At 68.7% G+C, this 13979-nt stretch overlaps 3 protein-coding genes across 5 annotated transcripts; 1 reads left to right on the top strand and 2 right to left on the bottom strand.

Moving 5' to 3' along the window:
• Positions 1-1487: 1487 nt before the first annotated feature.
• LOC148054059 (vacuolar fusion protein MON1 homolog B-like) lies at positions 1488-6091 on the bottom strand. 2 transcript variants are annotated; one of them, XM_087771508.1, is made up of 7 exons: positions 5921-6091; positions 5154-5414; positions 4995-5072; positions 4442-4862; positions 2807-3629; positions 2574-2721; positions 1488-1715 (listed from the first exon to the last, which is right to left on the bottom strand). In XM_087771508.1, exons 2-7 carry the CDS (start codon positions 5403-5405, stop codon positions 1533-1535), a joined length of 1905 nt encoding a protein of 634 aa, XP_087627634.1. In that variant the 5' UTR covers positions 5406-5414; positions 5921-6091; the 3' UTR covers positions 1488-1532. The 2 variants fall into 2 exon arrangements, with proteins under 2 accessions (XP_087627634.1, XP_087627633.1); XM_087771507.1 differs by having other exon boundaries at positions 4442-5072; positions 5921-6089.
• A 61-nt stretch (positions 6092-6152) lies between these two features.
• Positions 6153-9739, top strand: LOC148054058 (tyrosine-protein phosphatase non-receptor type 18-like). Of its 2 annotated transcripts, XM_087771512.1 has the most exons (4): positions 6153-7969; positions 8057-8264; positions 9450-9524; positions 9607-9739. In XM_087771512.1, exons 2-4 carry the CDS (start codon positions 8093-8095, stop codon positions 9672-9674), a joined length of 315 nt encoding a protein of 104 aa, XP_087627638.1. In that variant the 5' UTR covers positions 6153-7969; positions 8057-8092; the 3' UTR covers positions 9675-9739. The 2 variants fall into 2 exon arrangements, with proteins under 2 accessions (XP_087627638.1, XP_087627637.1); XM_087771511.1 differs by having other exon boundaries at positions 6153-8264.
• Positions 9740-9742: 3 nt separating this feature from the next.
• ABT1 (activator of basal transcription 1) lies at positions 9743-12712 on the bottom strand. The gene is made up of 4 exons (XM_087771510.1): positions 12630-12712; positions 11374-11580; positions 10709-10878; positions 9743-10092 (listed from the first exon to the last, which is right to left on the bottom strand). Exons 2-4 carry the CDS (start codon positions 11576-11578, stop codon positions 9796-9798), a joined length of 672 nt encoding a protein of 223 aa, XP_087627636.1. The 5' UTR covers positions 11579-11580; positions 12630-12712; the 3' UTR covers positions 9743-9795.
• Positions 12713-13979: the final 1267 nt, after the last annotated feature.

The raw sequence follows: 13979 nt of genomic DNA, 5'->3' as shown, positions 1-13979 counted from the left end.
TCTCCCCCCTTTTCTGCCACGTTTCCTCCATTTTCTGTCCCCTCTTCCCCCATTTTCTGCCCCTCTTCCTCCTCCATTTTGTCCCCCCTCTTCCCGCCATTTTCTCTCCCCTCTTCCCACCATTTTGTCCCCTCTTCCCCCCTTTTCTGTCCCCTCTCCCCCTTTTCTGCCACGTTTCCTCCATTTTCTGTCCCCTCTCCCCTCCATTTGTCACCTCTTCCACCCCTTTTCACCCTCCATTTTCTGTCCCCTTCCCCCTTTTCCATTCCCTTCTTCCCCCTATTTTCTGTCCCCTTCCCCCTCGTTTCTGTCCCCTCTTCCCCCTCCATTTTCTGTCCCAAATTTGCCCTTTTTCTGTCACCTTTTTCCTTCTCTGTCCCCCTTCCCCCCGTTTTCCATCCCTTTTCCTCCATTTTGTGTCCCCTCTTCCCTCTTTTCCGCCTCCTATTCCCCCCGTTTTCCGTCCCTTTCCCTCCATTTTCTGTCCCTTCTTCCCCCTTTTTTCTGTCACCTCTTCCATGTTTTTTATCTCCCTTCTTCCCGCCATTTTGTCCCCTCTTCCCCCCATTTTCTGTCATGTTTCCTCCATTTTCTGTCCCCTCTTCCCCCCTTTTCTGTCACCTCTTCCCCCTCCATTTTCTGTCCCCTTTTCCCTCACTTTTCTCCCCTTTTCCCCCCATTTTGTGTCCCCTCTTCTCTCTCACCTCTTCCCCCTCCATTTTCTGTCCCCTCTTCCCCGTTTCTGTCACCTCTTCCACCTCTTTTCTCTCCCCTCTCCCCGCCATTTTGTCCCTCTTCCCCCCCTTTACTCTCGTTTCCTCCATTTTCTGTCCCCTCTCCCCTCCATTTTTGTCACCTCTTCCACCCCTTTTCACCCCCCATTTTCTGTCCCCTCTTCCCACCATTTTCTCTCCCTTCTTCCCCCATTTTCTGTCCCCTCTTCCCCCCCTTTTCTGTCAGCTTTTCCCTCCATTTTCTGTCCCCTCTTTGCCCTCCATTTTGTGTCCCCTCTTCCCTCTTTTCCGTCTCCTATTCCCCCCGTTTTCTGCCCCTTTCCCTCCATTTTCTGTCCCTCTTTCCCCTTTTTCTGCCACCTCTTCCACATCATTTATCTGCCTTCTTCCCACCATTTTCTCTCCCCTCTTCCCGCCATTTTCTGTCCCCTCTCCCCCTCCATTTTCCGTCCCAAATTCCCCCCTTTTCTGTCACCTCTTCCTCCTTCTTTGTCCCCTCTTCCCCCTCCATTTTCTGTCCCCTCTTCCCCCCATTTTCTCTCCCTTCTCCCCCATTTTGTCCCCTCTTCCCGCCATTTTCCCCCCTCTTCCCCCCTTTCCTGTCACCTCTTCCCCCTCCATTTTCTGCTCCCCCTCCCTCACCTCTCCCCCCACTCCGCCCTCACCCCCCTGTGACCTCACCCCCCATGACATCACCACCGCACGACGTCACCGCCCCCCCCCCCCCAACACAGGGGACTCTTTTCTCCGGCAGCGGCGGCGGCGGCGTTTTATTCCCCCCGCGGGGTCGAGGGGGGCTCAGCCCTCGGCCTCGGCCCCCTCGGGGCGGGCGGGGGCGGCGCAATATGGCGGCGGGTAGCGGATGAAGAGCCAGTCCTCCTCCTTCTTCAGCCAGCGCAGCAGCTTGGTGAGGACCCCGATGGCCCCCGCCTTCGTCACCAGCGGGCTGAAGCAGCCGTACAGCTCGAACTTGCTCGTCACCTGTGCCCGGGGAGGGAACCGGCCCCCCCGTTAACTCTGGCCCCTACTGACGGCGTCACCAGCAAGCGTCCCCGTTAACTCTGGGCCCTACTGACGGCGTCGCCAACGAGCGTCCCCGTTAACTCTGGGACCTACTGATGGCATCACCGGCGAGAGTCCCCTGTTAACTCTGGCCCCTACTGATGGTGTCACCAGTGAGCGTCCCCATTAACTCTGTCCCCTACTGATGGCGTCGCCAGCGAGAGTCCCCTGTTAACTCCGGCCCCTACTGAAGGCGTCGCCAGTGAGCGTCCCCGTTAACTCTGGCCCCTACTGATGGCGTCGCCAGCGAGAGTCCCCTGTTAACTCTGGCCCCTACTGACAGCATGGCCAGGGAGAGTCCCTTGTTAACTCTGGCCCCTACTGATGGCGTCGCCAGCGAGCATCCCCGTTAACTCTGGGACCCACTGATGGCATCACCAGCAAGCACCCTGATTAAGTGGTGGTGCTCCCAGTGAGTGCCCCTGTTAACTCTGAAACCTACTGAGCGCACCGCAAGTGAGCGCCCCTGTTAACTCTGGGACCCACTGATGGTGCTGCTGGAGAGCACGCCCGTTAACTCTGGAACCTACTGACAGTGCCAGCTGGCACCCCCGTTAACTCTGGAACCTACTGATGGCACTGCCAGCCAGCACCCCCGTTAACTCTGGAACCTACCGACAGAGCCATGAGCGAGCACCCCCGTTAACCCTGGAACCTACTGACAGAGCTATGAGAGAGCACTCCCCGTTAACCCTGGAATCTATTGATAACCCTGCCAGCCAGCACCCCTGTTAACTCTGGAACCTACTGACGGCTCCTTCCCCCACCCTGACTCACCCAGGCCAAGAGCGTCTCCTTCTCGGCCACGTGGTAGAGGAGGCGCAGGGGCCGGTGGGGGCTGTGCACGCGGCTGTGCAGGTAGTGGTACAGGTCGAAGAGGCGGTGTTGCTCCTCCTCGCTGGTGTAGGGGTCCTCCAGCTCGGGGCTGAACCCGGGGACGCGGGCGTCAGGCATGCAACGGGTGACGCCCCCGCCCCGCCCCAACGTCGGGGGTCCCCCGCCCCCGTTACCTCGTAAACTGCGGCAGCTGCTGCATCTCCTCCGGCCCCTCCAAGGGTTTGTAGAGAAAATGGCGGAGCTCGGGGGCGCCGGGGCGGGCGGGGCCGTACCCTGCCCCGCCCCGCACCGCCGCCCCCAGCTCCCCCAACCACCCCTGCGCCCGCAACGTCTCCTCCAAGCGCCGCCGGCAGCCGGCCGCCGCGTAGAACCCCTCGCGTTCCGTTGACAGCAGGATGAGCGTCACCCCGCCGCCGCCGCCATCGTCCTCTTCCTCGCCCAGCGTCGCCGCGTAGGCGTAGAAGTAACCGTCGGGGTTGAAGCGGGGTAAGCAAATGGGGGTCCACACCTCCCCCGCCCCCACCCCGCTCCCCAACAGGTTGAGGAGGAGGTGAAGGTCGCTGGCGCACAACCGGCCGCCCTCCGCCAAAGCCCGCTGCCGCGCCGCCGTCACCAACCGCCCGCCGGCCGCCAACAGAGCCAAAGCCGGCGCGGGGACGGCGGCGGCGGCGGCGCGGCGGAGAGCGGCCGATACGGCTCGGCGGAGGGGAGCAGGTAGGGGTAGGCAACGAGCGGCGCCCAACAACAGGCGACCGTCGGCCGCCGCGCCGGAGAGGAGGCGATCGAGGACGGCTTCGGCGCCGGCGAGGAGCCGGCGGAGGTCGTAACCGCGGCGGCGGGCGAAGACGCGGGCGATGCCACCGCGGGTGAGGAGGCTGAGGATTTGCTCGTGGACGAAGGTCAGCTCCCGCCGCAGCTGGGCCGCCGACTGTCGCGTGCGGGAGACCGACACCAGCAGCAAGGGCCCCCGCTGCTCGAACACCAGCGTCCGGTCCTCTGCGGGGGAGGGGGGGGACACAGCGGAAGGGTGACGGGGGGTGGCGGTACCCGTGGAGGGTTGGTTTGGGGGGCGGTTGTACCCAGAGGTGGTTGTTTGGGGGACGGTTGTACCCAGGGGTGGTTGTTTGGGGGCGGTTGTACCCAGGGGTGGTTGTTGGGGGGGGGGGGGGCTGTGCCCGGGGGTGGTTGTTTTGGGGCTCTGGTTGTTTTGGGGGTGCAGCTGTACCTGGGGGCGGTTGTTTTGGGGGTTTGGTTGTACCCAGGGGTGGTTGTTTTGAGGGGGTGGTTGTTTTGGGGAGCGGCTGTACCCAGTGGTGGTTGTTCTGGGGGTTTGCTTTTACCTGGGGGTGGTTGTTTTGGGTGTCTGGTTGTTTTGGGGGGTGGCCGTCCCTGGGGGCGTTGGTTTGGGGGTACAGGGGGTGTGAGGGTGGCTGTACCTGGGGGTCAGGGGGTGTGGGTGTGGGGGTACCCAGGGTCGGGGTGCGGCTGTCCCTGGGGGGGGTTGGTTTGTGTGTACAGGGGGCGTGAGGGCAGCTGTACTTGGGTGTCACGGTGTACAAGTATCAGGGTACCTGGGGGTCACGGTGTGCGAGTGTGGGGGTACCCGGGGGTCGGGGTGTGCGAATGTGGGGGTACCCAGGGGTCGGGGTGTGCGAGTTTCGGGGTACCCAGGGGTCGGGGTGCAGCCGTCCCTGGGGGGGTTCTTTTGCAGGGGGCGGGGGGCGAGTGCGGCTGTAGCCGCCCCTCAGGCTGTGCGAGCGCGGGGGTACCCGGTGGTGACGGGGGAGAGCGTGGGGGGGTTCCCCTACCGGAGCAGATGGCGCGGATGGCGTTCCCGCCGCTCTGGATGAAGGAGACGAGGGCCATCATGACGCCCATGGTGGCCGCCAGCGCCTCCTCGTTGCCGTGCCGGGAGTAGATGGGCTTCCCCGCCTCGCTCAGCACGAAGACGTGCTTCCGCCGGCACCGCCACCCCGCCGCCGTCACGTCCTCCTCGCCGCCGCGCCGCCAGCCTGCCGCCGCCACGGCCGCCGCCGTCGTCACCGCCGCCTCCTCCTCCTCCTCCTCGCTGGGGCGACAACCCGAGGACGACATGGCCGCCGCCGCCGCCGCGCTTTGGGGACGAGCGGAGGAGGACGGGGCCGCCGGCTCGGTCTCCTCGTTGCCGGGACAACTCTGCGACAACATGGCCGCCGCCGTCACCTCGTCCTCGGCGTCGCGGTGACGGCTCTGCGACAACATGGCCGCCGCTGTCACCTCATCCTTGTCATCGCGGTGACAACTCGGTGACAGCATGGCTGCCGTCACCTCATCCTTGTCATCACGGTGGCAACTCTGCGACAACATGGCCGCCGCCGTCACCTCGTCCTCAGTGTCACGGTGACAACTCTGGGACAACATGGCCGCCGTCACCTCGTCCTCAGTGTTGCGGTGACAACTCTGCAACAACACGGCCGCCGCTGTCACCTCATCCTTGTCGTCACGGTGACAACTCTGGGACAACATGGCTGCTGCCATCACCTCATCCTCAGTGTCGCGGTGACAACTCTGGGACAACATGGCCGCCGCCGGCACCTTGTCCTCGGCGTCGCGGTGACAGGTCTGCGACAACATGGCCGCCATCACCTCATTGTTGCTGTCGCGGTTACGACTCTGCGACAACATGGCCACCGCCTTCACCTCATCCTCGGCGTCGCGCTGACAACGCGGTGACAACATGGCCGCCGCCGGCACCTCGTCCCCGTCGCCATGGTGACCCCCCGGGGACGACATGGCCGCTGCCTGTGACAGACCCGGGGTCATGGGGGGGCTTCCGGCCACGCCCGAACACTCCGAGGGGGCGTGGCTTTCCCACGTAGCCACGCCCCCATATTTGGCCACGCCCCCGAGCCACACCCCAGGTGGGCTCCGCACTGGCCACGCCCCTGGGTGGCTGACCACGCCCCCACCCACAAGCTACGCCCACATGCAGGGATGCCCGCTAAGCCCCGCCCCCAGTCCGTGTAGCCCCGCCCCTGCCACGCCCCTAGAGGCGACCCCGGCTAAACCCCGCCCCCACCGCGAAGCCACGCCTCCACCCCGTGATAAGCCACGCCCTCCGCGACGCCAGCTTAATCCCGCCCCTCCTTAAACCCCGCCCCCTCGCACCAAAGCCCCGCCCCCCTGCGGGATCCCCCCTCCTGCCGCCACGCGCGCCCCCCGACCCCTCCCCCGCCGCGGCCCCGGCCCCGCCCTGGCCCCGCCTCCGGCCCCGCCCCTGACCCCGCCCTCGCCCCGCCCCCGCTCACCCGCCCGCGGCCCCGCTCCTGCCGCCGCCGCCGCCGCCGCCGCTTCCGGGGGCCGCCGCGCCGCGCGCCCGATGACGTCACCGCGCCGCACCGCCCCCCTGCCAATCCGGGGCCGCTTTCACGCCGGCCAATCAGAGAGCGCGGGGCGGGGCGGGACCGTGACGTCACTTTCGGCGGGTTCCCCCTTCGCCCCCCTCCCCCGACGTCCCCTCGCGGCCGCCCGACGTCACCGGCCCCTTGCTGACGTCACGGGGGGGCGGGGCACCGGGACGCTCAGCGCCGCCTGACCCGGACACCCGCGTCCTCTCTAGCCCCGCCCCCGCCCCTATGGGGCCATAGGGACCCCCTGGACCCTATGGAGGCTACAGGAGACCCCCCTGGGCCCTATAGGGAGCAGCCAAGAGGGGCCATAGGGACCCCCCCCGGGCCCTATAGAGGCTATAGGGGACCCCCCCGGGCCCTATAGAGGCTATAGGGGACCCCTGGGCCCCATAGGAGCTGTAGGGACCAGCTGAGAGGGGCTATAGGGGCCATAGGGACCCTCCCCGGGCCCTATAGGAGCTATAGGGGACCCCCCTCGGCCCTGTAGGGACCAGCCAGGCGGGGCTATAGGAGCTATAGGGACCCCCCAAGGTGCTGTGGGGCCATAGGGACCCTCCCCGGGCCCTATAGAGGCTATAGGGGGGCCCTGGGCCCTATAGGAGCTGTAGGGACCAGCCTATAGGGGCTATAGGGACCCCCCAGGGTGCTATGGGGCCACAGGGACCCCCCTGGGCCCTATAGGAACCAGCTGAGAGGGGCTGTAGGGGGCCCCCCGGAGCCCTATAGGGTCTGTAAGGGCCCCCGAAAGGCTCTATAGGGGCTACAGGGACCCCCCACAAGGGCTCTAGAGGGTCTATAGAGCCCCCAAAGATGCTATAGGAGCTATAGGGACCTGCCAGGGTGCTATAGGGGCTACAAGACCCCCCCCCCAAAGGTGCTCTAGGGACCCCCAGGCACTATAGGGGCCATAGGGACCCTCCTGGGCCCTATAGGAGCTCTAGGGCCCAGCCAAGAGGGGCTATAGGGGACCCCCAGGGCACTGTGGGGTCTATAGGGACCCCCCCAGGGGTGCTGCCGGGCCTATAGGGACCCCAGGCCATCCTATAGGGACCCCACATGTCCCATAGGGGCCCCAGGATGTCCATAGGGCCTACAGGGCCCCCCTGATGTCCTATAGGGGCCCCAGATGTCCTATAGGGCCCCCAAGATGTCCTATAGGAACCCCAGATGCCCCATAGGGGCCCCAGGATGTCCCATAGAGCCTATAGGGGCCCCCAGATATCCTATAGGAACCCCAAGATGTCCTATAGGGGCCCCAGATGTCCTATAGGGCCTATAGAGACCCCAGGACATCCTATAGGGACCCCAAGATGTCCTATAGGGCCCCCAGATGTCCCATAGGGACGCCAGGATGTCCCATAGGGGCCCCAGATGTCCTATATGAACCCCAAGATGTCCTATAGGGACCCCAGATGCCCCATAGGGCCTATAGAGACCCCAGGACATCCTATAGGGACCCCAAGATGTCCTATAGGGCCCCCAGATGTCCCATAGGGACGCCAGGATGTCCCATAGGGGCCCCAGATGTCCTATAGGGCCTCTAGGGACCCCAGGATGTCCCATAGGGACCCCAAGATGTCCTATAGGGACCCCAGGACGTCCCATAGGGGCCCCAGGATGTCCCATAGGGCCTATAGAGACCCCAGGATGTCCCATAGGGACCCCAGATGTCCTATATGAACCCCAAGATGTCCTATAGGGACCCCAGATGCCCCATAGGGCCTATAGGGGCCCCGGCTGTCCCATAGGCCCCCCGGAGGTCCCCTGGGGCCTATAGGGGCCATAGGCGCCTGTAGGGGAGGGCCCGCGGCGGCGGGGCGGGGGCGGGGCGGCACTTCCTGCCCCGGGGACGGGGAAGCGAGCGGCGGGCGGCGGCCGGGGGGCGCCCGCACCTATAGGCGCCTATAGGGGACCCGCGGAGGCTGCCCCTCCCCCCGCACCCCCCAGGTGAGTCCGGACCCCGGGGCTGTGGGGGAGGGGGGGCCCCAACGCCTGGGCCCCCTCCCCCTCCCTTCCCCTCCCCTCACCCCCCAGGGGCGTGGCCGGGCCGCCGGAGCCCCGCCCCCACCCATGGACGTCACCTACGCCGTGGTCAACAAGGCCCGATGGGGGGGCGGGGCTGCCGGGCGAGGCCACGCCCCCTCCGGACCAGGCACCGCCCCCACCACGCAGGACCACGCCTCTCCAGGCACCGCCCCCCTTCCCGGCAGCCCCGTGCGGCGCCCCTCCCCCCCCCCGGCCGGTGAGTGGTTGGGGGAGGGGGCAGGGGGTGGGGCCGCCCCTCCCCTATAGCATCCATAGGGCCCCCCCCCCTCCCCCGCCCCTATAGGTCCCGCCCAGCCCCACAGGCGCCATTCAACCCCTCTGGGACCCACAGCGCCCACCCCCAGGCCCTATAGGATCCATAGGAACCCCCTCACCCCAACCCCTGCCCCTATAGCTCCCTCCTCAGGCTCTATAGGGGACATACAGCCCCCCCAGCCCTATAGTGCCCATTCCAACCTCTATAGGACCCACATTGCCCATCCCTGGATCCTATAGCATCCATAGGACACACACCCCCCCGCCCCTATAGGTCCTGCCCAGCCCCATAGGCGCCATTCCAACCCCTCTGGGACCCACATCCCCCACCCCCAGACCCTATAGGATCCATAGGACCCTCCCTCACCCCAACTCCTGCCCCTATAGGTCCCCCCCCAGCCCCACCCTGCCCCTTCCCACCCCCATAACACCCACACCCCCCCCCTCTGGACCCTATAGCATCCATAGGACCCCACCCACCCCAACCCCTGCCCCTATAGGTCCTCCCCCAGCCCCATAGGCGCCATTCCAACCCCTATAGGACCCACATTGCCCATCCCTAGACCCTATAGATTCTTTACAGTCCCTCCCTGCACCCTATAGGGTCTTTTCTCCACCCCCCATGAGCCCGCTCTGCTCCCTATAGACCTCTACGCTCCCCCTGAGCCCTATAGAATCCATGCAACACCCCCTCCCCCTCCATGGGGCTCTCCTGGTCTCTATAGGGCCTATACGCTCCCCATAGGCTCTATATGCTCCCTATAGGGATCAGGCGACGTCCCCCCACCCTGCGGCCAGCTCTGGCCCCTATAGGATCCATACGGCGCTCGCTCAAAGGGCAATACGCGATCGCTATAGGCCCCTATGGGGGCTGGATGGCCTCTATAGGGACTGGATGGGTTCTATAGGGACTGGATGGCCTCTACAGGGGCTGGGTGGGTTCTATAGGGGCTGCACGGTCTCTATAGGGGTTGCATGGTCTCTATAGGGGCTGGATGGATTCTATAGGGGCTGGGTGGGTTCTATAGAGCAGGATGAGTTCTATAGGGCCTGGATGGCCTCTATAGGGGCTGGGTGGCCTCTATAGGGACCAGGGAGCTCTGACTCCGCCTCTCTCCCCCCCCAGCCTCCCCCCAAGGCGCTGATGTCACCTATGAGGTCGTAACCCCCCAAGGCGACGCCGGCGGCCCCTCCCGCCTCGGTGAGCACCCAAGGGCGGGGCAGGGCGGGGCAGGGCCAAGCCCCACCCCCTCCCCTTTAACCCCGCCCCCTCCCCCCCTCAGGTTTCAACTTCCGCATTGGGAAACCCAAAGGCCCGCGGGAGCCGCCGCCCGATTGGTCCCGCGTCTGAGGGCGGGGCCACGCACCCCCCTCCCCAAGCCCCGCCCCGAAGGAGCCGAATAAATTAACGCCCGCAAACCAACCAATAAGGCTTTACCGCGGCGAATACAAACAGGGCCGGGGCCACGCCCTCACCCCGCCCCCCCAAAGACCTTGGCCAGGAGGCGGCGGGGCGGGGCCGCGGGGGGGGGGCGGGGCTTGCGCCCCCACAGCTCCTCCTCGGTGGGGCGCTGGGCGAAGGCCCAGGTGGGGGGAGGGGCGGCGGGGGCCTCCGAGGGGGTGGGGGGGGGGTGGGGGAGGGGGCGCCGAGCAAAGAAGCCCCCCTCCCGTTTGGCCTGGGCCACCTCGGCCCGCAGGCGCTGCCCTTGGACCTGGCGCTCGTAGCTGAGGCGTTCGCTCAGGTGCGGCCAGCGGAAGCCGGGGAGGTACTGGGGGGGGGGAGGGGCGGGTGAGGGCACCCAAGGGGGAGGGGCGGCCCCTCCCCCCGCTTTTGGGGTGCCCCACCCCCCACCTGGGCACCCAGGGGGCCGGGAAGGGCCCCTCCCCCTCCCGTCACCATAGCACCACTCCACAGGGTCGAAAGCCGTACGGGGACCCCAAAGGGCACCCGCCCCCCCGCCCCTCCCCCCAAAGGGCACCCGACACCCGCCCCTCCCCCCCCCAAATGGCTCCCAATCACCCAGGACCCCCCAAAGGGCACCCAACACCCGCCCCTCCCCCCAAAGGGCACCCGACACCCGCCCCTCCCCCCCCCCCCCCCCAAATGGCTCCCAATCACCCAGGACCCCCCAAAGGGCACCCAACACCCGCCCCTCCCCCCAAAGGGCACCCAACACCCGCCCCTCACCCCCCAAAATGGCTCCCAATCACCCAGGACCCCTCAAAAGGGCACCCAGCACCCGTCCCTCCCCCCAAAAGGGCACCCAGGGGGCCGGGAAGGGCCCCTCCCCCCCCCCAGCACCACTCCACGGGGTCAAAAGCCGTACGGGGCCCCCCCAAGGGCCCCCGCCCCCCCCCCCCCCAGGGCCCAGGCCCCTCCCCCACCTTGAGGCTCCAGCAGTGGTGGCGGAAGGGGCTGCGGGGGCGGGGCGCCATGGGGCGGCCGTGCAGGAGGGCGGCGGCGCGCTTGGCCGCCCGCTTGTCCCGGAATTCCACCCAGCCCTCGGCGAAGGCCCCCGCCCCCGGCCGCTGCCTCCTCTTCCTCACCCGTCCGTCTGCGGGGGGGGGGGCACCCATGGGTGCTGAGTGCCCCCTCCCCCGCCCCGGCCCGCCATGGGGCGCTACCCGGCGGGGTGCCCTGACCCCCCTCCCGGGTCTATAGGGGCTCTATAGGGCACCCTGACCCCCCTGACCCCCCCAGGACCCTCAGGACCCCCCAGCAGCACCCTGACCCCCACCCATGGGTGCTCCCCCATCAGTGTTACCCGGTGGGGCGCCATAACCCCCATCCCACACCTATAGGGGCTCTATAGGGCACCCTGACCCCCAACCCTGATCCCCCTGGGACCCCCAGGACCCCCCTGACCCCTCCCCAGACCCCCTAGCAACACCCTGACCCCCACCCATGGGTGCTCCCCCCATGGGTGCTCCCCGGCGGGGCACCCTGACCCCCATCCCGGGTCTATAGGGGCTCTATAGGGCACCCTGACCCCCCCCCGACCCCCCCAGACCCCCCAGCAGCACCCTGACCCCCACCCACGGGTGCTCACCCCGCGGCTGGAAGAAGACGCGCCCCAGCTCCCCGTGGGCCCCCAGCAGCGCCCGCGCCTGGCGGGGGCCGAAGCCCGGGGGGAGGTAGGAGAGGTAGAGCACCCCCGGCACCACCCGCTTCGGGGGGCACCCAGCCGCGGGGGGAGGGGAGCCTTCGGCCTCCCCCTCCCCCTCCCGCGGGGGGTCCCGCTCGGCTGCCGCCATCGCTGCGGGGGGGGGGGGAGGGGGGTAACGGGGGGGGGGGCACCCCAAAATCCCCCCAGGGACCCCCGGCACCCAGAGAGTGCCCCTGCGCCCCAACCCCCCCCAGACCGCCCCCGACCCCCATAGGGGCCCCCTGCACCCCCCCCCAGCCCCCCATAGGGTCCCCCTGCACCCCCAACCCCTCCCCCAGGGACCCCTCCAGACCCCCATAGGGCCCCCCGACACCCATAGGGTGCCCCCGCACCCCAACCCCCCCAGACCCCCACAGGGCCCCCCAGCCCCCCATAGGGTGCCCCTGCACCCCCAACCCCCCCGGGCCCCCCGACTCCCATAGGGTGCCCCCGCACCCCACCCCCCCCCGGCCCCCCCCCCCCAGACCCCCATAGGGCCCCCCTGACACCCATAGGGTGCCCCTGCACCCCAACCCCCCCCAGACCGCCCCCGACCCCCATAGGGGCCCCCTGCACCCCCCCAGCCCCCCATAGGGTGCCCCCGCACCCCAACCCCCCTCCGGCCCCCCCCCAGACCCCCACAGGGCCCCCCCGACACCCATAGGGTGCCCCCGCACCCCAACCCCCCCCCCAGACCCCCACAGGGCCCCCCAGCCCCCCATAGGGTGCCCCTGCACCCCCAACCCCCCCCGGGCCCCCCGACTCCCATAGGGTGCCCCCGCACCCCACACCCCCCCAGACCGCCCCCGACCCCCATAGGGGCCCCCTGCACCCCCCCCTCAGCCCCCCATAGGGTGCCCCTGCACCCCCAACCCCCCGCAAGGGACCCCCCATTCCCCCCGGGCCCCCCCGACTCCCATAGGGTGCCCCCGCACCCCCAACCCCCCTCAGCCCCCCATAGGGTGCCCCCGCACCCCTAACCCCCCCAGGGACCCCTCCAGACCCCCACAGGGCCCCCCCGACTCCCATAGGGTGCCCCTGCACCCCAACTCCCCCCGGCCCCCCCACCCCCCCATAGGCCCCCCCCGCCCCCCCCAGGGCGCCCCTGCCCCCCAACCCCCCCCCAGGGCCCCCCCCAAATCCCCCCCGAGGCTCCGCACCCCGTCAGCCCCGCCGGCCTCCGTCGTAAAATGAGAGAAGCCGCAAAGCGGCGCCGAGAGGGGGCGGGCGCTGTCGTGAAAGGGGGGGCGTGGTTATGTGTTGGGGCGTGGTTACGGGGCTGGGGGCGTGGTTACAGGGGTTGGGGCGTCGCTACGGGGCGGGGGCGTGGTCATGGGCGAGGTTACGCGGCCGAGGGGCGTGGCGGCGGGAAGCGCGCGGCAGCGCTTGGGCGGGAAAGGCGCGCGGCGGCGGCGGCCCTCAACGGTCGCCGACGATCGTTAACGGGCGGCGGAGGCGGCGGCGGCTCCTCGGGTTCCGCGGCCTCAGGCAGGGCTGGGCCCGGGCCCCTCCGAGCCCCCGGGGCCCCTCCGAGCCCCCCGGGTCCCTCAGGGCCCCCCAGTCCCCTCAGAGCCCCCGGGGCCCCTCCGAGCCCCCTGGGTCCCCTCAGCCCCTCCCGGGTCCCCTCAGAGCCCCGGGGGCCCCAATGTCCCCTCAGCCCCCCCAAAATGTCCCCATTGCCCCCAAATGTCCCCTTAAACCCCCCTGGGTCCCCTTAGCCCCCCCAATGTCCCCTCAGCCCCGCCAAAATGTCCCCTCCACCCCCCCAGTGTCCCCCATAGCCCCCTCACCCCCTCAATGGCCCCTTAAACGCCCCCCAATGGCCCCATGGGCCCCCCCAGTCTCCCCTCAGGGCCCCCCAATGTCCCCATAGCCCCCCAAATGTCCCCTCACCCCCAAAATGTCCCCTCAGGGCCCTCCAATGCCCCATCGCCCCCCCAATGTCCCCATGGCCCCCCCAAATATCCCCCCCAATGTCCCCTCCACCCAGTGTCCCCTCCCCCCCAAATGTCCCCTCAGGGTTCCCCAATGTCCCCTCCCCCCAGTGTCCCCATGCCCCCCCCAAAATGTCCCCATAGCCCCCCCAGGCCCCCTTAGCCCCCCCATGTCCCCTCCCCCCCCAGTGTCCCCTCCCCCCATGTCCCGTCGTGTCGTCGTGTCCCCCCCCCCCCCCCCCGGCAGCAGCCGAGCATCCGGATTATCCCCTCCCCCCTAATCCGCTGGGGGGGGAGGGGTTAGGGCCCCCCCCATTAACAGCTGCCGCTAATTGGGGGGCCCCGGGGGAGGCTGGGAGTTCGGCCAAGCGCGGGGGGGGGGGGGGGGAGGGGGGTCCCAGGCGTCCGGGCCCGCTCCTCCCCCGCGGCTGGGGGGTGGGGGAGGGGAGGGGGAGGGGAGCCCCCCCCCGCCTGCGCTGGCGTCGCCGAGGGCCCCGGGCGGCTGCAGGGACCCAGGTGAGCGGGGCCCCCCACCCACAGGGGACAGGGACCCCCACCCACAGGGTGCCCCCACCC

Source organism: Nipponia nippon, unplaced genomic scaffold (assembly GCF_047370975.1).
Source record: "Nipponia nippon isolate SJK-2023a ecotype South Korea unplaced genomic scaffold, ASM4737097v1 scaffold_35, whole genome shotgun sequence".
NCBI classification, from domain to species: Eukaryota; Metazoa; Chordata; class Aves; order Pelecaniformes; family Threskiornithidae; genus Nipponia; species Nipponia nippon.
The sequence above is the reverse complement of the archived record's forward strand: the minus strand, read 5'-3'. Positions and strand labels throughout refer to the sequence as shown.

What these genes read in the sequence shown, in the direction of transcription:
- LOC148054059 (XM_087771507.1), bottom strand. Translation starts at nt 5,405, where the DNA reads ATGTCGTCCCCGGGGGGTCACCATGGCGACGGGGACGAGGTGCCGGCG. An exon ending in ACCGCGACACTGAGGATGAG is followed by an intron (nt 5,073 to 5,153) that starts GTGATGGCAGCA and finishes GTGTTGTTGCAG; the next exon opens with AGTTGTCACCGCAACACTGA. An exon ending in CATCCGCGCCATCTGCTCCG is followed by an intron (nt 3,630 to 4,441) that starts GTAGGGGAACCC and finishes CCTCCCCCGCAG; the next exon opens with AGGACCGGACGCTGGTGTTC.
- LOC148054058 (XM_087771512.1), top strand. Translation starts at nt 8,093, where the DNA reads ATGGACGTCACCTACGCCGTGGTCAACAAGGCCCGATGGGGGGGCGGG. An exon ending in CCCCTCCCCCCCCCCGGCCG is followed by an intron (nt 8,265 to 9,449) that starts GTGAGTGGTTGG and finishes CTCCCCCCCCAG; the next exon opens with CCTCCCCCCAAGGCGCTGAT. An exon ending in CGGCGGCCCCTCCCGCCTCG is followed by an intron (nt 9,525 to 9,606) that starts GTGAGCACCCAA and finishes TCCCCCCCTCAG; the next exon opens with GTTTCAACTTCCGCATTGGG.
- ABT1 (XM_087771510.1), bottom strand. Translation starts at nt 11,578, where the DNA reads ATGGCGGCAGCCGAGCGGGACCCCCCGCGGGAGGGGGAGGGGGAGGCC. An exon ending in CGTCTTCTTCCAGCCGCGGG is followed by an intron (nt 10,879 to 11,373) that starts GTGAGCACCCGT and finishes CCCCCCCCGCAG; the next exon opens with ACGGACGGGTGAGGAAGAGG. An exon ending in ACCACTGCTGGAGCCTCAAG is followed by an intron (nt 10,093 to 10,708) that starts GTGGGGGAGGGG and finishes CCCCCCCCCCAG; the next exon opens with TACCTCCCCGGCTTCCGCTG.